Genomic DNA, 26,381 nt, shown 5'->3' with positions numbered 1-26,381 from the left:
AATCGTTCAAACTAATGGATCTTTTAAAAACAAACTATGGTGGAGTTTTAAATGCAGAACCAAGTTTGGGATCTAACAATATAATGTGCCAGCCTTTATTTTATTAGAACAAGTGGTATAGGTACCTATAAAATTGTGTTGATTTATTTATGTGAGGATAAATTATTAAGAAGATTCTCTCTTTTCATAAGTCTAGCGTTATCACTAGCAGATTGGATCCATTGTGCTTTGTAACCTCTATCCTTGAATTTGTTACCAAATCACCAGATTTATCCTGAGTCGCCATTACTATGACAAATACGTCTGTCGTAAATATTGACCATATGGCACATTTCTCTTCGTAGGAGTTGAGTAGAAGCTCTGAGCAGATAAAAAAAAAGAATTTCCATCAGTTTCCTTCAAAAGATTGTTGTAAGCATCTGTGACAGACAATTTACATGTCGTATCTAGAACGTGGAATCTAGAATTACTTAAATGTAATGGTTGTGTAGATATTGATAAAATATTTAAATAAACATTGAATAGCAATTCTGCTCCAGTCCAAAAAAAAAAAAATAATCATCTATGTAACACCACTGGATAAAATGTAAGGGAACAGCACATTCTTTAGAACAATCATAAATAAAAACTTGCTTGTCCTTCTACATGAAGAGATTTACATAATTGGGAGCCAAAAAGAAAAGAAAATCCTCGAAGAGTAAGTCATTGAAATGTGTCCCATGTTCAATGTTTGGCTGCCACTCTAATGTAAGAGTTAAAGGAACCATCAGAATTTGAAGACATTACATGCGATATCAAAAGTTGAATATTTGATCTTTTAGAAAACCCTTTTTTCGAAGAAGGCTGCAAAGATTTACCTGAGATAATATTAAAGAACCTGAAGTTCAAGCACCCAGCAGTCATGTAAATCAGGACCCAACATGTTACCTGGGGTCTGCATAACAACTGCAGCAGTTATTGAAGTTGAAGTGAACATGGGGATAGTAATATTACCTGTCAGCAGTGGCTGGATCACCCAAGCGTATGACCACACCAGAATAACTTGACATTTCTGTGAAGGTCTGAAGTGTCAGGGAGGTATGGCAATGTAAAAGCTCCTGATAAAACACATTTTTTGATTCACTGTTTCTGTGATCGCAAAGGTAGAGTTTTCATTTTCTTTTTATGCATTTGCAGCAGGATTCACAGTCAACTATATGAAGGCACTGCAGCAACCGGACAACCTCTAAAAAGGTGTGTCTAAAATTGTATGTTTAAACAAGAGAATGATAAAACACAGCTGCATATCCAGTTTGAAGCCATTTTTTGAAGTGCAAAGGCAAAATGAAATATTCAGGAGAAGAATCAAATTATTTTAAGGTTACTACTTGGAAGAATAATTTAAGTACTTCTTCCTGCAACCAAGATATTTCTTTCTAGTGATATATTATTAAAACTGACCTTTGCCTTTACACTGGATTCAGGGCTCAATGTTTAAATAAATCACTCAACTGGCGTTGAGGTCCTGGATTTGACCTTCACAGTACTTAGAAACTTGAGTTTTAACTGCTTTTAACACAGGCTCTGGATCTTGATTTTATCCGACTTTTTACCAGGTTGTTTTGTGAAAAGTTACTGCCGTGATATCAGTGGTAACAGATGACAGACAACACATTGATCATTGCAGGAAATACAAAAATGTTTATTTATATTTCACATATCTGACAAAGAGAGCAACAAAGAGACAGCCTATCAAGGACACGGCAGAGGCACAGATCACAATAACCACCACACTGCCAGCCAGGTTCACCAGTGCTCCCAGTCCTGCTCCCACAATGATCTGAGCCAACTGGACCATACAGGTAAGGGCAGCACAGTCTATGCCTTTGCCCCTGTTGTCCTCCAATGGCTTCCCCTCCTGCATTCTCTGCAACTGATAGAAAAAAAGGAGCGCTTTAGGCACATCAAAATGGGCAGTGCCGACGAGAGGGGGGAGGGGGAAACTGTACTGGGTCTGTTTGCAAGGTCAAGTGTCACAATTTTGTGACTTTGCCACTGCGTCTTGTCTGTGGCACCACCATTTTCATTCTCCCTATTTTGACCCCAGCCACAGGGTCCAGATTATATTACACATTCAAAATGCTTTAAAATAAACTGAATAGCCTTTAATAGCTTTTTGAAGACATGATTCACAGCAAATCAGAACATTAAACAATTCTGTACCGAGTCCCCAAATTTCCTACCGGGCCTGAAAACGAAAAAAAAGACCAACATGGTGTTAATGGAAAATGTTATATACTGTATATTATATATATATATATATATATATATATATATATATATATATATATACAGTGCCTTGCGAAAGTATTCGGCCCCCTTGAACTTTGCGACCTTTTGCCACATTTCAGGCTTCAAACATAAAGATATGAAACTGTAATTTTTTGTGGGACACAATCATGAAGTGGAACGAAATTTATTGGATATTTCAAACTTTTTTAACAAATAAAAAACTGAAAAATTGGGCGTGCAAAATTATTCAGCCCCCTTAAGTTAATACTTTGTAGCGCCACCTTTTGCTGCGATTACAGCTGTAAGTCGCTTGGGGTATGTCTCTATCAGTTTTGCACATCGAGAGACTGAAATTTTTGCCCATTCCTCCTTGCAAAACAGCTCGAGCTCAGTGAGGTTGGATGGAGAGCATTTGTGAACAGCAGTTTTCAGTTCTTTCCACAGATTCTCGATTGGATTCAGGTCTGGACTTTGACTTGGCCATTCTAACACCTGCATATGTTTATTTGTGAACCATTCCATTGTAGATTTTGCTTTATGTTTTGGATCATTGTCTTGTTGGAAGACAAATCTCCGTCCCAGTCTCAGGTCTTTTGCACACTCCATCAGGTTTTCTTCCAGAATGGTCCTGTATTTGGCTCCATCCATCTTCCCATCAATTGTAACCATCTCCCCTGTCCCTGCTGAAGAAAAGCAGGCCCAAACCATGATGCTGCCACCACCATGTTTGACAGTGGAGATGGTGTGTTCAGGGTGATGAGCTGTGTTGCTTTTACGCCAAACATAACGTTTTGCATTGTTGCCAAAAAGTTCGATTTTGGTTTCATCTGACCAGTGCACCTTCTTCCACATGTTTGGTGTGTCTCCCAGGTGGCTTGTGGCAAACTGTAAACGACACTTTTTATGGATATCTTTAAGAAATGGCTTTCTTCTTGCCACTCTTCCATAAAGGCCAGATTTGTGCAGTATACGACTGATTGTTGTCCTATGGACAGAGTCTCCCACCTCAGCTGTAGATCTCTGCAGTTCATTCAGAGTGATCATGGCCTCTTGGCTGCATCTCTGATCAGTCTTCTCCTTGTATGAGCTGAAAGTTTAGAGGGACGGCCAGGTCTTGGTAGATTTGCAGTGGTCTGAAACTCCTTCCATTTCAATATTATCGCTTGCACAGTGCTCCTTGGGATGTTTAAAGCTTGGGAAATCTTTTTGTATCTAAATCCGGCTTTAAACTTCTCCACAACAGTATCTCGGACCTGCCTGCTGTGTTCCTTGTTCTTCATGATGCTCTCTGCGCTTTAAACGGACCTCTGAGACTATCACAGTGCAGGTGCATTTATACGGAGACTTGATTACACACAGGTGGATTCTATTTATCATCATTAGTCATTTAGGTCAACATTGGATCATTCAGAGATCCTCACTGAACTTCTGGAGAGAGTTTGCTGCACTGAAAGTAAAGGGGCTGAATAATTTTGCACGCCCAATTTTTCAGTTTTTTATTTGTTAAAAAAGTTTGAAATATCCAATAAATTTCGTTCCACTTCATGATTGTGTCCCACTTGTTGTTGATTCTTCACAAAAAATTACAGTTTCATATCTTTATGTTTGAAGCCTGAAATGTGGCAAAAGGTCGCAAAGTTCAAGGGGGCCGAATACTTCCGCAAGGCACTGTATATATATATATATATATATATATATATATATATATATATATATATATATAGTTAAAATGTATGTATTTATTGGAAAACAATTAGATCAACAAAGAGTTTTACTAGGAGAGCAGACTGCTAAACCTTGTTTTCCAAAATAATAATAATAAAAAATGGTCTGGAATTATTCTTTCCTAATTTTCCAACTGGATACAATAGAAAGTAGCATGGCATAATCTTGACTTCCTGTTGTCCTAAATATTAGTTTGGGGACATAAGGTGTGATCTATGTACATACTCATAATCCTGTGGATATGCATCCCCCCAGGGGATAATAAAGGAGCAATAGTGACTGGTAATATGATAAAATCTGAAAGGAAGTTGAGGAATGATCTCTAAGGACACTTAATGTGTCATGGTAGCATAGCTATTATATGAGGAGTGTCTTTTCCCTGTTTTAAAGAGCAAGTGGCTTCAAATGTTATTATCCCTCACTAGGGGTGAAATCCCCTACGAAGTGGATTTAGTGGAGCCATTATCCATCTGTACGTAACACTTCACACATTCTTCCGTAAATCTGGAGAACCGCGCATCTTAATAAACTTGAAAACAAGTTTCATGACATTTAGCATAAGTTAGAGGGGGTATCAGATTCTGTCTGTCTATACACCTGTCAATCTGTAGCTCTCCTACATGTTTGCTGTTTGTATAAATCTGGAGATCTGTGATCCAAATGTCTTGTCTCTTGGGATAAACATTACTTTGCATATGTTGTTAAGAGTACCAGATTCTGGAAATATATTGAGGTATCTGTCTGTCTGTTCATCCATCTGTCTTTGTCACACATTTTTGCTTATATCTGGAACACTGTTTCAGATATATTTACTTTTTTGTATTTACCTTACTATATATTTAATCCGAGTGGTTCTGGGTGCTGTTAGTCCAATATGGAATTCTACTTTTTCAATCAATTGCCTTTACCTGGCTTGCAGCCTGCTTTACTGGAGATCCTATCTGCCAGACACTAATTTTCTGACCTACTTACCTCGGCCTCTTGGTGATACTCGGATATCAAATTATAGGGTATGGTATAGAGAGTGCTGGACATCACACCAAAAACAGTGCACAGAGTCAGAGTAGAGTACACATTGGGGAAGAGTCCAATCAAACCAGTTCCCAGGCCAAAGAGGAAGTAGCCAGTGAAGTAGAGTCCTTTTAATCCTATGTAGGGTAAAAGTAACTGCTGGATATCTGAAAAGAACCATTAAAAGAAAATAGCACTTAAAATATGTTGTAGCTCCTAGCACGGTCGTTTACTGTGTCATAACATAAAAAGGCATCAGAAGTCATGTTTGTTAGCAAATTCTCTGTAACATCAAAAGCCAAAAATGCAATCCGATTCATAGGCTTAGGGGTTCACAATTAAAGAAGCAGTCTTCTCTCAAATGTGTCCCTTGCAAATGGTACAGTCTGTGCTTTTTTCACTTTTTTTACTTCCACAACATCTTCAAAAATAGAAAAATATAAATATAGGTATTAACCTTTATGTTACATGAAATTTCAAGCCTATAAAAAAAAATAATTGAAGGGGTTGTAGCTAACACAATAATTTCATAAATCTGACTTGTTCTGCACTTCCATTTGCTAGATACACTCCCTAGCCTCTTTATTAGAACCTCAACCTAACAGTGGGTTGGACTGCCATTTGCATGACCACAGCCTTGACCTGATTTTAAAGACATTCTACAATTAATATTTCCCACAATTGGCACAGAGAGTGGCAGAGGATTGAGATGACAAATCTCTCATTCAAACTCATCCCAAACAAGCTTTGATTGAGATCCAAAGACTGCGGTGGACACAGAACATGTCTGAAAGTCTCAGTAATGCTTCTCTAACCATTTGCACAGAAACAGTGGTGCAGTGGATGGGTGAAGTATCATCTTGAATGCAGCAATAGATATCAGGGTACAAGAGCAGCAATGTTGGGTGGACTCCATTCACAATAGTGCTTAAGTATACATGACATTTACTTAATTAGTACCAGATATGTTATTTACCAAAAAAAAAAAAAAAAAACAACTGCAGAATTGAAAAGTTATATACCTGTGGTTACAGGACAGGTAACAGTTATTGAATTATTTTCTTTGTTACAATCACTTTAATGTGGCGACACACTTCCATTGTATTTATCTGCATGACACAATGATTTAAATCCAGTTGTACATAATCCAAAAAGGCAACTCCCACAGAAGCTGCTTACAATATGTATTCATTTTAGATGGAGCTTCATCCTGACAAGAACATGCCTTATGTAGCTGGGAGCCGTGTACAGATGCAACCTGACTTAAGCAAACATTTTCAGAGGGCTATACTACCTATTGATGGATATATTGAACATCATATTTTATCACAAATTAATTTATTAATTTCATTTCTATTTTTTTCTAGCAAGGGAGGCTATTGTATTGGTGTTCATAGAGTTTGTTGTGAGTGTACTGCAGAGACGTGTGTGTTTCCAACCGTTGGCGAAAATAATACTGAAATAGGTAAGTGAATTACAGTTAATTTGAATAGTTTAAATCTTTGCTTGCTAAGCTAACCAGACTGCACTTAAGAATAGTAAATTTAGAATTCCCCTGGGCCAGATGAGATCCTCCCAATAGTACTCAAAGAAATGAAAGAAGTTATTTACAAACTGCTAACCAAGATCATGCAACAGTCTCTTGACACAGGGGCTCTACCGACAGACTGGAGAATTACAGACGTAATACCGATCCACAAAAAGGGAGACAAAACCGAACCAGGTAACTACGGACCAATAAGCCAGACTTCTATTATATGTAAACTTATGGAAACTATAACAAGATCCTAAATGGAAAATTAACTATATGGTAACAGTACCCTGGGAGACAGTCAGCATAGTTTTAGGAAAGGGAGATCGTGTCTAACTAAACTGCTTGACTTTTTTGAGGATGCAACATCGACAATGGATAATTGCAAAGCATATGACATTGTTTATTTAGATTTCCAGAAAGCTTTTGACAAAGTCCCGCATAAAAGATTAATTCTCAAACTGAACGCAGTAGGGATTCAAGGAAATGCATGCACATAGATTAGGGAGTGGTTAACATGTAGAAAACAGAAAGTACTGATTAAAGGAGAAACCTCAGAATGGAGCGAAGTAACCAGTGGTGTACCATAGGGAACAGTATTAGGTCCTCTGCTATTCCTAATCTACATTAACCGCTTACATTTTTGGTATAGTAAGCAGACTTGTTAAATTTGCAGACGACACAAAAATAGGAGGAGTGTCAAAAACTGTTGCAGCAGCAAAGCTCATTCAAAATGATCTAGACAGCATTCAGAACTGGGCAGACACATGGCAAATGACATTTAAAAGAGAAAAGTGTAAGGTAGGAGTTTATGTTGACTCAGAAATGTCTTCATCTAGACAATGTGGGGAAGCTATAAGAAAGGCCAACAAGATGCTCGGATATATTGTGAAAAGTGTTGAATTTAAATCAAGGGAAGTAATGTTAAAACTTTACAATGCATTAGTAAGACCTCATCTACAATATTGTATTCAGTTCTGGACACCTCGTTACAAAAAGGGTACTGCTGCTCTAGAAGAGTGCAAAGAAGAGCGACCACAACTATTCCGGGTTTAAAAGGCAAGTCATATGCAGACAGGCTTAAAGAATTGAATCTATTGAGTCTTGTACAAAGAAGACAATGAGGCAATCTGATTCAAGCATTCAGAATTCTAAAAGGTATTGACAATGTCGACCCAAGGGACTTTTTCGACCTGAAAAAAGAAACAAGGACCAAGGGTCACAAATGGAGATTAGATAAAGCTGCATTCAGAACAGAAAATAGGAGGTACTGTGAGGGTCTGGAACCAACTCCCCTGTAATGTTGTTGAAGCTGACACCCTGGGATCCTTCAAGAAGCTGCTTGATGAGATTCTGGGATCAATAAGCTACTAACAACCAAACGAGCAAGATGGGACGAATGGCCTCCTCTCGTTTGTAAACTTTCTTATGTTCTTATGAATTGGGAGGCTGATTAAAAACGTGTGTTAAGTATACAGCCGTTCTAAGCACCAGCCGTCCAAGGGCCACACGTCCAAGGGCAGTCTGAGATGTGGCAGTTAGAGCTAGGACAGGTGGAGTGAGGATCTTTCCCAAATCCCTCCCAATGGCTACTAGAGGCCTGTGGCAAAGTGGTTTATTGTAGACAGGTGCAGGTGTGATGCAGTTTGTGAAAGAAGCAGACAGAAAGAATTGTAATCCAGTTTTTAGAAATGTTTTTATTGTATTTCCAGGTCTGACGACCAAACAACAGTTCCCCGGTAGTACACACCAATGTGTACAGCACGGGGTATATAACAAGAACAGACAGTCCCAAATAATAAGAGTCCAGAGCCCTAACCACTACTCCACACTGCTCCATTGCTGGTGTCTCTGGCTTACTGTTGAAATCAACTACTGTCTCTGTGCTTCTGATCTTGCTCCTTCCATTATGCACACTCTGAAATTGTCCCTGGCTCGGTTCCTGTTGCCCTTAAGCTTGCCCGATCTCCCTTTTCTCTCCAAAACTCTCAAAAGGGCTGTAGCCAGTCAGTTGATGAAACATCTTACAGATAACAATCTGCTTCAATCTCTACAGTCTGGCTTCCGGCCGCATCACAGTACTGAAACTGCTCTGCTCCGGATTGTCAATGATCTCCTGCTTAATGCTGATGCTGCTGCTCCCTCTGTGCTTGTCTTCCTTGAGCGAACAGCTGCTTTTGACACCATAGATCATGGCATTCTTCTGAAGTATTCTGGGATCTCTGGAACCTGTCTCTCCTGGATGTCCTCTTACCATATCCAGATGCATGCAGTCTGTTTTTAATGCTGGATGCAGTATCGTCGCAAACCCAGTCACTTGTGGTGTTGCCCCAAGGATCTGTTCTTAGGCCCCTTATCTTCAATATCTACATGCTTCCCTTGGGTCACCTCATCCACCAACACAGCCTCATGTTTCACTCCTATGCTGACGACACCCAGCTCGACTTAAAACTTGACCCTGGAAGCCCCTCTGCCATGGTCTGGCTCTCGGCTTGCATTCAAGACATCGAGGCCTTGATGTCTGCCAATTTTCTTCAACTGAACACTAGCAAATCTGAACTCCTAATAGGATCTAAAACTCAACTTAAGAATCTATATATAGCTGCCCTGAACTTCGGAAACTGTCTGCTGCTGCCTTCCCCCACAGTACGAAGACTTGGTGTACTTCTTGACAGCAGCTCTCCTTTGATGCCCACATCTCCCTGCCTTTCCCTCCCGGATGTGGAGATAATTTGTCATGCATTTGTCTCCTCTTGACTCGACTACTGCAACTTTCTATATGGTGGTTTCCCGGCATGCACCATAAACCGACTGCAGCTAGTTCAGAATGTTGTTGCCAGGATCCTTACCAGACGTAAAAAAACGTGATCACATCACCCCCCCCCCCCCCCCCCCCGTCTTGCCCACCTGCACTGGCTACCTGTAAAGGTCAGGATTACTTTCAAAACTCTCCTGCTCACCTTCAATGCCCTTCATCACAAAGGACCTGCTATGTCCCTGTCCGCAAGCTGAGGTCCTCTGATTCTGGCATGCTTGTTATCCCCAAGCAAAAGTGCACCACACTTGGAGAACGCTCGTATAGCTTCATGGCTCCAACTCTCTGGAACTCTCTCCCAGCTTTGGTGCATGATGCTCCCACCGTTGCTCGCTTTAAATGAACTCTCAAGACCCGCCTGTTCTCTCTTGCTTTCCATGCTCTTTAAGCCTGATATCTGTGGTGTTGCTGCTACTATTTCATGTATTATGCTACTATCATGTATTATCCACTGTGTTTTTTTTTTCTGTATGGCATGTATTATGCATTTCTCTGTATTTAAAGTATTATGGCTTTTCTTTTTGTTACTGCATCCTGTAAAGCGCTTTGTGATGGTAGTCCACTATGAAAAGGCGCTATGTAAAAGAAAAAATGATTGAGAGATATATATATATAGATAGATTTTATTATATATATATATATATATATATATATATATATATATATATATATATATATATATATATATATATATATATATATATATATATTTATTATATATATATAATAAAATCTATCTATATATATATATCTCTCAATCATTTTTATATATATATATAGCCAGCCCCCTGTCTTGACTACGAATTTGATCCAGATTTTTTTCCCATCCGGTTCAGCTTCAAACCAAACTGGAATTTTCAGTTCTGGTTCCGAAAGTTCCAAATGGCTGAGTTCATTCTGTTCCAGTACGAACTAAATGAAAAAAAAATTCTAGCCACGTAGGCTATCTTATTGGTGTTCATAGATCTTTATTTTCTCGAATTAAACAAAAAAGCATGAAATACAGTAAACTCCAGATAACTCGGCACTGAAAGGGAAAAAGGTGTGACAAGTTATCGATCTGTTTCAATAAATACACTTATTTCCCATCTATATATAGAAACAGCAATGCCTATGTTACAGCTTTAAAAGAAAATGATAGCAGTCCACTTCAGTTCAAGTTTATATATATATATATATATTTAAACCATTCAAAACAGCGACATTTCTCAACAATCTCAGTGGGTTAGCGGCCTTACACTCAACGTAATAACATAATGCGATATTTGTCTGAAATAAACTGCAGCTAATGGACAGCATGGCTCCAAATATGCCACTTGCTTTTTTTCTCCAACCTTGTTTTTTCTCCCACCTTGTAACTTTGTGGTGTTTTTAAACAGAAGAGAAGTAGGAAAAAATCCTCTTCAAGTAAATCAATTACGTAGGAACACTCTATTACAAAGCACTAAAGGGAACATTGTTATCATCGATATGCACATTTCACAGTAAGACACACAACAATATAACCGTTACTCAGCAAATGCTTTGTTTTACTTAGACATTTTCAGGTTAAAAATTATTATTGAACACCCTTTTAAAAGGAAACTGATAAGAATATACAGTTTAATTTGAACTGCAGCAAGGAGAGTAATAAACTGACTCAGTTGTGATTGAACAGTTGGTTCAAACAATTGAACAACAAATGGGAGTTTTCTTTATAGTACTGTGTAAATAAATATAAAACCATAAAGGGGCCAACAATATGAATCCAGAAATAAAAAAACAGGGTTTTTATGATGCACTGTTTTTTTTGGATGATGTTAATAAATATGAATAGTAATAATAATTTCAGTAATGAAACAAATTTGAATGAGATGGATGCCGTAATTGTAGCAATTAAATATGTAATTAAAACCAAGATAAACCGAGATTACATTTTTTAAATCAGGATTTTTTTTTAATCGCTTCGCAGCCGTAACACACACACATACACCCCTTGGGAAAGGATGCTGTTCGTAAGTCTAATATATTTGTAACTCTGAATGAGTTTTCAGTGGTTTTAATAAATGCGTACACCTGCTATCTACAGCTTTAATCTGGCGAATAATACAAAGATACAGCACAGTAATGCATACTCATATTGCTATGATTTGAAAGGCTTTAAAACCTGGACAGTGCTACACATGGAAAAAGTGCTTCATTTAACGTACCACTGAAATTGTAACTAACAAAAACACAGATTTAAACATCCAGGAAACCTGGGTTAACATAGTGCTTGTTTTTATTTTGAACAAATACATGAAGCTTGCTCAGTCATTCAACCGCTTTGTTAAAAATGAACATGTTCGAGAAAAATTGACAGTACTTGCTTTGAAATCTACCTCACCTTTGTATGGATACAATTGTTGGTATAGTAATGTTGCCTTCATGACCTGGTTGCATTGTACAGCATGGTTGAGTGACTGCATACTTCTGGCTAAAAGTGGGGTGTTCGGTTGACTGGTCAGTTCTATTATAATTCATACAGCACATAACAGAATGCCACCATACAGTACACTAAATAAAACCACACGTAGTATATCCAATTGTTTTTAAGAAAGTGAATTCCTGTTCAGTCATTGGTTTCGCCTCATTATTTACAGTTTTCACTGGCTGCCATGTCGACCAAATTTGATTGACATAATACTTTGCCAGTTGTAAACAATGTTTACAGCAAAAGTTTGAATAATTAGGAATGTAGCTACTCTTTTAAAAAAGAAAAAAGTTTAGAAGAAATAATTTGTATCCATAGCTCATACTAGTACACAGTTTTGCTTTGTTAACAATGAAATACAGAAGAAAAAAAACAGCCTCCAATGACAGGAGATAATGACGGGGATTCACTTCATGAAATGGTGTACACAGGTGAACTCACTTTCACAATTGTATAGACTAAGAGTGAATACATTGTGGTGTATAAGAAAGCCACCTAGAGTGATAGCTTGAGGGTTTATTAATGGCACTCCTCCCTATAAATTGTTTTATATAATTGCTAAACCTTACACATTAACTGATTATAGCATGGAGACAAATAAGAAGCATAACATGCTTATAAAAACAGTTTGACAAAGATTTACAACTTTATCAGAGAACATTGACTGTGTTTCACAGTATACTAGCTTTTTTTGACAGAGTGAAAAAAAGCTGAGCCTGTAGGTTATACCAGAATGTTATCACAGATCCGAGAGTCTGAGTGTAGTTGTTCTTGGTCAGTAGTTATAACTCTCTACTGCTTTCAAGTATGGGAAGCCCAAAGATTATTTAGGAGATCTCTCAATTGCATTTCAGGTATCTTAAAATACATTTAGATATCTGTAATACATTTCCAGATCTCAAAATTACTTAGTTTATTTTGACATTTTTTTAAATGCATTTTCATATATCTCTAAATTAAACTTTGGCTTAAGAAAAGTATACATACGGCTTTCCATCCGAGATATCTTAAAAATGCATTTCACATACTGCATCTCAAGATCACTTCCACTTTATTGTTAATCTTAAATACAATTTCAGATATCCCAAAATTATTTAAGGATATCTACCATATATTAAGGTATTTTTTAAATGTTAAGATGTGGCTAACCATATTCAGCAGTGTGCTAATTGCCTTTCCTTTAATCCCCTCCATTTTCTAGCTGCAGAATAAAAAATGTAACCTTCTAAATATCTAAATATAGGGCTGTGACAGGGAGGACTCGGTCGCTGGTTCCTGCTTGGATGTGTGCAGCTGGGCTGCAGAACAGGAGACGTGTTGCTAGGCAACCAATTGATCAGGTCCAGATTGGCTGGGGGGCGAGCCTGGGGAGCCTGAACACAGCTCAAGGCTACTGCAGTGCCATGCTACAGACAGGTGCTTTTGTTTACATCGAGGAGGAGTGTGTCCTCGCCGCAGGATAAATACTACGGAACCCTTCAACTGCAACACGGTGCTTGTGAAGGCTCTGCCCAGCCAGGACTGTCGTAAAGACCCTGGGAGGCCGGGACTTCGGGAGCAACAACAGTAGGTTAGTTTAGGGGATGTTAATCCCAACCAGTGTAAAAGAGGGTAACTTAACAAGGCTAGTGCTCGCCTTGTGCACTTCTTAGGTTCCCTCTGTGAAAGACACACACATTAGGGTAAACTATGATGCTGAATAGAAGGCATTACTTACATGAGTACAAGGCAGAAGAAATAGCATTGATGCACATGCCCCAACATCCAATCTCTACCCCCCTTTCGTAGGTTTGGTACGCTGTTGAATTATGTTCAGCATAAGGGTCTCCTTTATACACTATCTGAAATGTTAAAACATACATAAAATTGATTTAATAAATAAATCACACAATGAGTTTAATCAATTCATTTTTTTTTAGTTATTCTTTTATCAATTAAAAATAGTAACAGTTGCATTACCTGGCCCATAAAATCAGTAAAGAAGAGCATATTGCAGAGAAAGGCGGTCCATCCAATGAGGTGACTGACACAGAGACAGCGATAGTGAGCAGGCATACTTAACACAGCTGTCATAAGGGACTTCAGGGTCATCCGCCTCTGAACCTGGCAAACAATAAGAGACACACTTCAAGAAGCAGATAAAGCAGGTGCCCTCTACAACAGAAAATATGAAATGGAATTGACCATCATGGGGTTTTCACTTTTTGGGCACCACTTTAATTAACAGCTAGACTGCAAATCCTTTCGATTAGCCTGGAATGTACTTGTACAGGTTCGGGTAATTTCACCTGTTTCACCTGTGTGCGACAATCCATTCCATTTCAGTTACTCCGTCATCTCTGATGCAGCCAACACAGTCTATATGAAATCTTCCCTTTGCCTGAACTTATCAGATGTACGATGGTATGTGAAAGGCTATCAGAATATGCATATGCAGTCTATGCATATTTCCCAGTCAAACAGGACATTTTACGGTTAAACGTTTAGCCTTGGTTGTAAAATAGGAAATAGATGCCCCACCCAAGTTGATAATCTGTCTCAATACTCAACACTGTCAGTTAATAAACACACACACTGATTAAGAAATCTTAATAACCCATTTTCTTTAATATAACAGAAAAAAGCTACACCAATGCTTTACAAAAACCAAGACAATTAATTTCATACAATCCAGGTGGTTATGAAGCACTTAGTAACCCACTTATAGATTGAGAGTCAGAACTATACCAGAATGTAGCAGCATAAACAAAAGCACAGCCCAGCACTTTTAGTTAAGTTGATTCAATGACTGAACGCAGTTCAATTCAGTAGTCGGGATGGGTGCCTATTTCCCAGAATATACCCGTGGACTCAGCTGAGCAGCCTTGTGTTCTGTTTAATGACGTTCAACCCAACATGCGAGATCCTGTTTGATTATATTAGCAGAAATTGAAGTGAATAAGATCACCATACAGTACTACTTTGAGCTACTCTGTAGAAAGAAAGGAGGTTTAGCCCAACAGTTCTCCAAACTTATTTTGTATTATTAGCATGGCTGTCTGTCTTTATTAATTATACAACAAGCATGCCAGGGTCCAGAGAACATACAAAGGCTCATTTTACATCACTACAGCATTGCAAAACTCTGCATTAAAGAATGCAGACCTAGTAAAATAATGACCTGAAACCTATCTTGTACTCCAGGAAGTCCATTATTTTTCATGTTTGAAAAACTAATTTTCATTCAATTACTGACTGATTAATGAAAGAGACTTAACCAGTACTGCAGCAGTCAAAAAGGGTCCCCTTCCTTTAATGTGTGTTACCCAACAGTGCTTCACCACATTGCTTCTAATAGGCTCTGGTGAATACTTAAATACTTCTGCATGAAACAGACATTAACATATTTGACCAAGCAGATTTCATAGTCAAGCAGTAACAAACCCAAACATTTTTGGAAAACAAAACTCCCAGAAATGTATATGAAATGTTAATACAAAACAAGTTACCTCTTGGTTTGGCTGTTTAACGCTGGGTGTAATGGAATTGGCTTCGCTCAGTGCCGAGAAAGACCTGGGCCGTATGTCTGGCTCATGGTTACCATTTGGCATTTTGACCACAGCTCCATAACCATTACTGTGGACGTTGGGCTTTAAAAGTAAGGATGTGTCAGACTCTTTACTCAGAGAGTCTTCTTTCCCCAGCGGAACTTCTGGGATGCTAAACAGGTGCACAATCAGAAATACCACCAATATCACGGCTGAAAAGAAGTAGATAACTTGATATTCCGACCCCAGCAGAGTCCCCAGGGCTGTGTGTCCCCAGTCCATAGCACCAATAAAGTATCCAAGAGCACCGCCTAGACCTTAAAGGGGGAAGAATAAACAAAATAAATACATAAAAAACACCTTTAATTTTCCAGAATCTTTGTCATTCTGACTATAGCAAATGCTATATGTCAAGTAATAAGTGTTTAGAAAGACTTTCAGAAAAGATACCTTTAAAAAAAAAAAAAAAAAAAAACACCACACATCAGAAAAAACATCCCTTTAAAAAAAAAAAAAAAAAAAAATTACCATGATACATTTTATAGTTTATCATACATTTACTATGAATTTGCTCTTTTTATTGTTAACCATATTTTTTTACAATGCTTTACCAGACTTTCAGTGGTTGCCTGTGCATTGCCAGGTTTTCAATATAATTTTTACTGTGTTCTACAACACTTTGCTTTTACTGTGGTGTACTGCAGTACATTTTATAATAGTCTCACGTATACTGTTAGGCTATTGGTTTTCATAACCTTGGTACACAAAGGGACAAATTAAATTATAAAAACCGACAGTGATATTTATATCCACTTCTGTTCAGCTCATTAAAATGGGCCTAAATTGGTTTTAGGGCATTTTCTTGATTTGGTTTAAAGGCATTCCTTCTGTTTGTCAATGCTGCATGGCTTACTGCGTCAGGATTTCTGGACTAGATCATGTCATTAAAATTCTTAACCAGATTTATTTTTGTTTTAAGTCATGCAATGGCCTCTAAACTGTTGTGATATAGGTTTGTTTTATTTGCATGCAGTTTGTTACATCGCATACTGGTAGGACATCTGTGTAAAATCTTATTATAACAAATACATCATTTGAAAAAGGCAAATGCTTTGAGACCGTTTACAGTATCTTGGTCTTGTTAAGAAGTCAATAACGCCTAGGACATTTCATGAATATCAAACTATTAAAATTATGTATTATATATATATATAATGTATTGCCATTGATGTTTAATGGGAAACACAGCCATTACGCACACTGTAGAAGTCGTTCATCTTATTGTTGCAGGTGACACCAGCCAGGCTACAGCCTAGCAGTCTGTGCAGCTACTGTCTGTAACTTGCAGGACCTCTCAAGTTAGAATAAATAGATTCATCCGCTGACTTTTCAAATCAGGTGCAACATTGCTGCTACCTGAGCCGAAAGAAAAATAATACTAATTTCGGGATGGCAGCCATGAATCTAAGCATTTTCACTTGGTTTTGTACTTGGGTATAGTCATGTTTATATTTTATTTTTGTATTTGTTTAAAATTTTACATTGATTTCCATATACAATACTCAGTGGCTTGCAATATACCAAGACACTATAAATAAATAAATAGGCTATATAAAAATGAATGCAAGATCCCAATAACAGAACATGTTTGCTAATTGTAAAAATAACATATTTATGAAAAACACATTACAACTGAAAGGTTAAAATGCACAATAAGGGTATCAGTGAATGTGATACTGAAGCTGATAAGGGGTAATACTATGGATTTCAAATATTAGGGACTACATCATTTACACATGTTTCTCCTACTCTGAAGAACCGCAGGACAGTAGAAGGACAACAATACTGCTACTGATAACAAGCACTGCTGCTTGGTATGGCAAATAATGTTAAACCATTCTGATGGTTATTGCACCCCAAACTTCTATAAGAGTATGTTACTTCCAATCTCGATTTCAAGAATCCCAGTGACACCAATAGAACAATTAGAAGAAAAAAAAATCATATTTAAAATCGCATAAGAATATGCCGATTCTAATTTCAATTCCTTTATACAGGATTGATTACATGGTGACATTTTGTTACGGTACATGGCTAGATGGCAACGTAACAACACTGTAAAACATCACAATAGCTTCACAAGTGAAAGTAAACGTAACCTTTAACCTGGCAAAAACACACTGTGTGCAAGAACTGGTCGGGAAACACTGTATTCTGTGATTTACATACTGTATGCAAATCACAACAGGGACAGCAGATCTACCAGACATTACATATCACAGGTGCCTGTACCATGAACACAGACGTTACCATTATTTGTATCCAGCGACATGTTTCTCTCTCCCCCTCCCCCCAATCAAATTCCTGCAACTAATTCCCAAGATTTAGCCTTCAATAACTCAGTTAATGTGAAATCAGTACCATAAATAAAGTAGGTCACTGTGGTCAACATTCACAGAGTCACATTTTCACATCATAAATATCAACAAAGACATTTGAAGAAAAATTATTATCACAAGTGCCCCAGAGCTGCAGTAGATGCCATACTGTAACACCATATGAAACCCTCAAAAGTATTATCCAAGTTAACTAATCAGGAGTTGAATACCCTGCAGGGAAAAAAAAAAAAAAAACATGATCCCAGCACATGACCAACTAGAGGATAAGAAACCTTTGTACAAGTCTCCCAATCACTATCTCCAAATGAACCTGCTGCCAGCTTTTCTTCACAAATGTAATGTATTCATTTCCATTATACTGTAGGATATCAGATTAATTGAACATGTGAAAAATAAATACAAAAGGAAAAGGAGACTCAAAAAGATTGTATAAAAAGATTTCAATGAATGGTCTTTTTTTTCTTCAGGTAGCCACTGAACCCTTATTACAAGTCATATCCATAATAAAATAACACAAGGAAGAAAAATCAATCAAATTGTAGGTTCTACTAGGGGTGTGACTTCTAATAAATGTTAATTGAAGATGTACAAAGTAAAGCGGTTGATGGGGTATACAGTTTAGATGTTTAAAAAAGTAAACAGCTGCTTACCAGTTAGAAGGGCATGGTAATGAAGCCCCCGCTCTTTATCCTGATGAGAGCAAACATCAAACAGATAAGCCTTTATGGGTCCATCAATAAAATCTGCTGCAAAGTCAAAAAGTACCACTCCCAACATCACGATCACTATGGCCCAGGTCTGCTTTACAGTTTTATCACTTACAATGGCTAAAGAAAAAAAAAAAAAGACATATTAGCATCATTGGATATAATTGTACAGAAATGTGGTTTACCTGATGTCCCTATATATACTGGTATTTCATCAATGTGTTTCTCTTGTGTGCATTGTTTAGAAAATCCATGTTGATCTTAAATGGGCTTGCTTTTGCCAGAGAGGACATCAATAAATACATGCAGCCATATCTAGAGGACTACCACAAGGGAGTTATACAGGAGATCACGTCCCATTGTATTAAACAAAAAAAGAACCAAAGTTCTGCCTAGAAATCAATGTCGGCCTACCACAACAGAAAACTATTTAACAACTTAAAATAGGCATGCATTTGCTACTTCTTTACCAACCTAGTACAGTATTTATGACTACTGGCAATGCTAGTCTACAGAGATTACCAAGACTGCAAATAAATTAAGAGCTTGCTTGTACATTTCCAAGATTGATGGCAAAAATGATTATGAGGCTAGTTTGTAAAAATTATAAAACACTAAATTAGTTTAATTAGAAGAAAATAAACACTAAATTTGCACCTGTGCTGGTAAGGTTATGTCACTGATTTTGCATGAATCCCGTTAGTAACGAGTCCACAATACAGTACATAACTATTCACAATTCATATGAAAGCACAGGCAATATTGATATTATTAATCAGACATCAATTTATTTTGCACTGTAGAAAACCCCAATGTTTTATTTTTTTTATTATTACGGCCCACCTTTACTGTAAATACAGTACATCTCGTACTTTACTATGAGTACTGACGTTTGATACCAAACTAAAGTATTCGTTGTAGTCTCTTGCCTTAACCCACAGTCGAATTTAATTGAATTGCCTTGTCACAGCGAACCTGCAAAATTCAGAGGTAGCATCACATTGCTTGTAGTATTTGTAAATCTGTGACGTTATATAAGTTTTCACATGTCACTGGATATAATACGTTTTATTTCACTTGCTTTTTTTCCTGAATTTTTATAGCTTTTACAAAATAAGTTACTTGCCTGAAATCACGGCGTCTCCATTAAGATACATAGTCATTCCTATCAACATCATGATACCCAGGGTAATAATATAGGGTCTTCTTCTGCCCCAACTAGATTTGCAGTAATCACTGGCAGATCCAATTACTGGCTGCAGAATGAAACCCAGAATTGGGCTCAGAAGCCACACTAAACTGTAAAGTCTTTTGGGGAGTCCGACACTGAGCAGTACAGGGGTAACAAACGCGGCTTCCACTGCATAGCAAAATTCCCTTCCAAACATCGCCAAACTATGCATTAACAGTCTACCTGTCGATCTTCTTGGGGGTTCCACAACACAAAAAATGTCCCCAGTGGATTCAGCTAATTTTGTACGGCAATCCACCGTGTAGAGATCCATGGCTGTAACTTGGACCTCAGTCTGGGATAGTTTTGCAAAGTCTTTTTCTGTTTGGAGAGTCATGATGGAAGCCCCTGCTTAGTTCCACTTCTCTGAATATGGCAAAAAGAACAGTGAAACAAAACACAGTTTTCTTCTTTAGTGCGTGCATGATCACATTTGCCCTTAAAGCTAATTTGTCAAGGCGGGGGAGTTCATCGGATGAATGAAAAGTTTATTTTTCTTTTTTTGAAGGGTGGAAGGTCACGTGTTATGTAAGGGATTATCCTTCACACGTGATAAAGATTTACTTCGCCCGGAGACCGTAGCTAAAGCGGCAACCAGTATTATTATTATTTTTTTTTAATTGCTTTTCTTAGTTTTGCCATTCTAAAATGGTCGTGGATAATTAAAGACTGTATTGAAACTCATACATTTTATTTATACACCTTTATTACCCAAGTAAAACAGTTACATTGTGGTATAAATGGCTGAAAGTTTGAAATATATATATATATATATATATATATATATATATATATATATATATATATATATATATATATATATATGTATGTATAAAGTAGATGTCTTTTTATTTTAGCGATTCTTGATCTTCTTAAACTACAGTAAGTCACCTGAATAAAGCAGTCCCGTTAACAGCTCTTACCAGCTTGCTAGTATATCCCTAAATGCATTTTTATTTCCCATACAACTGAATGATAGAGACACCTTTAAGCAGCAGGCACTGTACAGGTATAGTGTTATTTTCAGGTACACTTTAAAAGCGGTATGCACCGCACCGCACCGCGCTGCTTACACATGCCGAAACAACTACCGCTAAGAAAGTAGGGAAATGCACACGTTATAGTAAGTTATGCTGTTTTCAGTCTTTTATTCTTTTAAAATATAATCGATCATATTTCCCAGTCTTTTAAATTGTTTTTTTAATGTAATGTATCATATTTTTTCACCATATAGAAAATAGTATGCACATATTTATCATCAATACATTGGGTCTTGTACATTTTGTTACTTGTGCAACTTTGCGGTGACTTCTTTGCCTTGTTCGTCGTGAATTGTTTTTTCTTTTAAGAGAAATTGGTTGTCTGCTTCCAGTTTAAGTTTGCAAAAAAAATATGTATAATTAACAGTAAATGTACCTCTTTTTGACAGCAAAACATCCATCAGATCGCATTTGATTGCACGTGTACCAAAATCTGACAACGTACCACTTTCTGACATTACACAGGTCATGTTTCTGTACATGTACCACATTCTGATGAAGTACTACTTTCTAACACTACATCAGTCTTACGCAGTGATCTTGGTCACAGGTTAATTTATATTAAAGTGTAATTGATTTTAAACCTACAGGTATATAGTAAAAAAAAATATCTTGCAGTTTGTGCCATTTTTATGCCACTACCAATTCAATCAAACAAGGACAGAGGCACATAAGAAAATGTACTAATGAGAGGAGGCCATTCAGCACATCAATGCTTGTCTGGTTTTCAAAGGGAAATTTGAAAAGGAGAAGAGAAAGTGCATTTAGTTATAATGCCCCCAGATTGTGGAACTCATTGGCCTTGTCTATTACAGATGCTGCTTCGGTCAGTATTTTTAAATCAAGATTAAAGACTTACTTTTGTAGTTTAGCCTTTTTACCTGACTTACATATATACTTGTTTTTATCTATTTTATTTAGTTTTTTGTTGTGTTTTAGGATTCTTATTCATTTCCTGTTTTCTTCAATTGTTTGTTGATGTATTATTATTATTATTATTATTATTATTATTATTATTATTATTATTATTATTACTTTGTACATTTTACTACTTGATATTGCATACTTCTTTCAGTTTTAACCGACATATAAAGCGCTTTGCGATTCTGTTGTGTGAAAGGCACTATATAAATAAAATGAATTGAATTGAATTGAATGAATAGCTGGTTGATCTCAAAACATTATCAAGTCCGGTCTTAAAAGATGATTCATAATCCATAACATTGCCAGGTAACCCATTGCAAATTCCATTTCCTCAGCACCACTTCAAATTTGTAAAGGTTGATTGCTGATGTAAATGAGATAAAACAGGGTTTCTGAAACCAGCATGCTTTCACCAGTTGAACTGCATGAGTTTTTGGTACTAGAGCAAGATGTTCACAGCATGAAATATTTAGTTTTGTAAGACAAACATAGCAGATAAACATATTTTTTGTTGTTTTTCATTGGTGTTCTGGCATCATGCTGACACAGCTGATAAAAAAAAGCTATGCGCTCAAAAGATGAATTAACCAAGGGCTAAAAAACACATTTAGTCAATCATGCAGAGCTATTTGATATGATTGTATGCAAATCACAATTATTAAAGAACCACATGAGAAATACAATTTTATAGTAATAGGAAATTCAACAGCTAGGATGAGAAGCAGTATAATTTATCCCGTTTGATACCTGGCACAAATGTACTTGTTTCTTTTTTTTTTTTTTACAATAAATGACCAAGATATTTCAGAGCAACATTAGAAAATCCCATAGTTTCCAATGTATTCCAATATACAGCGCTCCCCCTTTATAAGGCAGACCTTTATACTGTGGTACAGGTTGTAAGGCGGTACGGTCATGGCTCCCATTTGCCCCATAATGCCATTACACTAACACAAGTATTCTCATTATAAGGCGGAACACAAACAGCACGGTCTCTTAACTATGGCTCCTGACTACAGCATTATAAAGGGGGAGCACTTTATGTGGTCACATGACATGTCATCCTCTAGCACTATGTAAAATATAGGTGAGTTGTGCAACTATTCAGCAACAATCATGAGAAAGCAGTCTCAGTGACTTCACAAGGGATAATAGATAATGTGTGCTTGTGGATCCTGCTCTTTCTCAACACAGTAGCTGCATTTACCCAAGTGTACATCAAGACATTCTTCCAGGTGTTCCTGGAATGGTAAATTAATACCAGAAGCACAGCTTCAATTGCAAGTGGGCTATGACAGATTAAACCCAAAGACAGGCTTACGACAGTGGCCAAAATCTTCAGCACTGGACATACCTGGTTTAATTTAAACAGTGTTAATAGTGGGTAGGACCACTCAGTGTATATCCAGAATTAAATTCTGCCTAGACTTTTGGTCGTGCGCTGTGGACCTTCAAATTCTAATTTGACCAGTTGTCATTATGAGACATGAGTGACTCAAGCATTTCTGTTTCTGCATGGCCTTCAGCTGTTTAAACATGACCACTTCTGTTTAATGAGTGTTTAGTTAATATAATGTCTCATTCATCTTTAGCAAAGTCATCCCAGTTTTTCAGTAAACTGTTTTTGCTGGTACAAATCACATGATCAGCATGCAGCACACACTAACATTATTATTTAACACCCAAGCAAACAGGTTTCCAGAAAAAAAAGGTTTGTTAAGCAAAGGATAATAGATAGTAAAATAACAGCAGTCATGCAAATATGGATATATTGAAAGACATTAATAACTTCCATAGGTTAACTTAAGTAGCGTGTCAAGGTAAGACACCATATGATAAGGCATGGGATACTTTGGGTGAAAGATTATGGAACATCTACAGTAAGGAAGTTTATTTATTTGAAGTTATGGAGGACAGTATTTGTTGATTAAGTTGAAAATATGGGTCTGATACATGACTCCATTTATAATTTAACTGGGAGCATTTTACCAAATATGATTTCCATTATTAGAAAATTGGAGTGATTTACTTGATAGTAATAGAGGGATTCTTCTTTGTATATAGTATGACTATTTAAATTACATTTTAAATGATAGCATTTTATTCGTTTTGTGTCATATTTTGCAAAGATTGTTATTTGTGTTGCGTGAAAAATAAAACAGGCAGCTGGATATCTTATGCTTAGCTTTTTACTGCTATTGTGTATTTTTTATTCTGTAAAACATCTGTTTGGAGGGATCTAAAACAAACCTACTGTGCAATCCAAACAAACTTTATACAGTCTTACAAAAGCTGTGAAAAGGGAATTGTATTTTTTGCAATATTTTAACAGAAATAAAACAATACAGATTTGTATTTGTTATAAGGAGGCTGTGTGGTCCAGTGGTTAAGGAAAAGGGCTTGTAACTAGGAGGTCCCTGGTTCAAATCCCACCTCAGCCACTGACTCATTGTGTGACCCTGAGCAAGTCATTTAACCTCCTTGTGCTCCATCTTTCGGGTGAGACGTAATTGTAAGTGACTCTACAGCTGCATAGTTCACACACCCTAGTCTCTGCAAGTCACCTTGGATAAAGGTGTCTGCTAAATAAACAAATAATAATATTTTAAAATAAGAAAAGTAAGGTCTTACTTCAGGTAGCAATTTGCACCATTTTTTCTTAAAGTGAGGCACAGCAATACTTGTACAAAACTATGGGAAATCAACTTACCATAAAATACCTTCAATTCTCATTGATTTTGTCACATTTACATTACATACATAAAAAAAACATAAACTCTTGGCACTAACAATCTTGTCATTGGTTTCTTTCTTGTTGAAGTTGTCTTTTGGGAAACGTTGAAAGCATGTGTGTTGTGCTCGCAGGAAAACAAGTCAGTCTAAAAATGTAGATTGAGCTGTGTGTATTCTGACCCAACGTAAAAAAGTACCTACAAGGCATAGCTACAAAATATGTAAGGAACTCATATGCTTGTACCTACATGAGGCCTCTGGGGAAAATCTTATTTCAGGTTTATTTTCACTAAAATGGTGCAAATTGCACATTGGAGGAAACACATCTTGGACAAACAGATTCCTAACATCACGAAAAAAACTACCTATTTCAAGCATGATGAAACTACAGAATGCTGCCTAACAGTACTGTATGGTTGCATTTTCTTACTCTCACACATTACTACTACTGGTACACTGCATTCATTTTCAGGAAGCAAGTTCACACTTTAAACCAATGTTATGCAGCAGCTGGCCTCCAAAAGCTTTAGTTTCAGAATCATTAACTATTCATATGTAAATGTTAAGGTTATTTACATATAGTGGTGTAGTCCTTGAGATCTGAAAACAAGGACCGCTTTTCATGTTTTGGGGGCACTTTACTGGTACATAAATGTTGAAAGTGCAAATCTTACATGAATGGCTTCTTAACACTATCAAAACTGCAGACACTGACTGACAGCCCTTTATAGAAAAACATGCCTGCTTTTTACTTGAAACATTCCTTTGAAATGTCAGCTGTCATACTGGACTGGAAGCATTTTGTTGGCATAACATTATCCCTCTTCACATTTCTATTCACATCATGCCAGCTGGCATGGCTGGTTGGATATACATATTGTTCAAATGATATCTGCTTCATTACCTTTCTTTAAGGACAGTATTGAAAAAAAATAAAAGCAAGTAATATTCAGCACTTAAATATCACATTTATATCAAATATTGCCAGTGTTCTTTTAGGCATACAATGGTATATATTTTCTGATTAATTTCCATCTTAAAACACTGTTTCAAGATATTATGCAACAATTAATGAAATATGTTCCTTCTTATTGTTGACTTCTGCTTTAAAATGCAGTTTCCAATCAGAACCCATCAATTCTTAATTGGATTAAGAAAATTCAGTGAATCTGGTAGACAACCCATTTATCAGTTTTCAAAACAAACCAATTACAGATAACCGTTGCCCTCTCGTAGTGTACTATCTGTCATCCATAGACAGATGCATTTGTAAGTGTGCCAAAAATGAGTCTTACCAGATTTATTCTTAAAAGTTCTCTGTTATGAAATGTATAATCACACACACACATATATATTATTTGTTTATTTAGCAGAAGCCTTTATCCAAGGCGACTTACAGAGACTAGGGTGTGTGAACTATGCATCAGCTGCAGAGTCACTTACAATTACGTCTCACCCGAAAGACGGAGCACAAGGAGGTTAAGTGACTTGCTCAGGGTCACACAATGAGTCGGCGGCTGAGGTGGGATTTGAACCAGGAACCTCCTAGTTACAAGCCCTTTTCTTTAACCACTGGACCACACAGCCTCCTATTATTTGGGGTTCTGATCACCACCCGCTTTCGATAAGCTGGGATATATCTATTTTGTTTTGTTTATTTTTTTGTATGTGTACATAGGGATGGTGTGGCTATGTTCCAGTGTCTGGGATTAGGATACTGTTCTGTAAGAATGTTTGCATGTTTGTTTGTTTTACTGTACTGGCGACTGGGGGACATTTTGAATGTCAGGTTATTGTGTGGGAGTTTATACCGTCCATCGCTTAATGTGGGTGAATCTATGTGGTGGCGACTGATTATTAAAAAAAAACAAACAAAAAAAACATGAATTACATTTTTACATTTATTTTTTCAAACTATAGCTTACAAATAAAAACAAATTATATATATATATATATATATATATATATATATATATATATATATATATATATATATATTTATTGCAAGGTTAGAT

The 26,381-nt window shown here is 36.8% G+C and overlaps 1 protein-coding gene across 2 annotated transcripts; it reads right to left on the bottom strand.

The window, feature by feature from the left end:
• Nucleotides 1-1,653: 1,653 nt before the first annotated feature.
• Nucleotides 1,654-20,178, bottom strand: LOC131699045 (membrane-associated transporter protein-like). 2 transcript variants are annotated; one of them, XM_058994547.1, is made up of 7 exons: nt 19,565-20,178; nt 18,382-18,558; nt 15,294-15,649; nt 13,765-13,908; nt 13,523-13,646; nt 4,969-5,174; nt 1,654-1,912 (listed from the first exon to the last, which is right to left on the bottom strand). In XM_058994547.1, exons 1-7 carry the CDS (start codon nt 20,004-20,006, stop codon nt 1,682-1,684), a joined length of 1,680 nt encoding a protein of 559 aa, XP_058850530.1. In that variant the 5' UTR covers nt 20,007-20,178; the 3' UTR covers nt 1,654-1,681. The 2 variants fall into 2 exon arrangements, with proteins under 2 accessions (XP_058850530.1, XP_058850538.1); XM_058994555.1 differs by having other exon boundaries at nt 19,853-20,177.
• Between the last annotated feature and the right edge of the window lie 6,203 nt (nt 20,179-26,381).

The sequence above is a fragment of the Acipenser ruthenus genome, chromosome 2 (assembly GCF_902713425.1).
Source record: "Acipenser ruthenus chromosome 2, fAciRut3.2 maternal haplotype, whole genome shotgun sequence".
NCBI lineage: Eukaryota > Metazoa > Chordata > Actinopteri > Acipenseriformes > Acipenseridae > Acipenser > Acipenser ruthenus.
This window is presented reverse-complemented; position numbering and strand designations above follow the sequence as displayed.

Bases quoted from the DNA above. Each gene is read 5' to 3' on its own strand.
- LOC131699045 (XM_058994547.1), bottom strand. From the start codon at position 20,006: ATGACTCTCCAAACAGAAAAAGACTTTGCAAAACTATCCCAGACTGAG. The intron at 13,909-15,293 runs GTAACTTGTTTT...ATTGTTTGCCAG, and splicing joins TTAAACAGCCAAACCAAGAG to GTTCAGAGGCGGATGACCCT. The intron at 13,647-13,764 runs GTAATGCAACTG...TTAACATTTCAG, and splicing joins TTACTGATTTTATGGGCCAG to ATAGTGTATAAAGGAGACCC.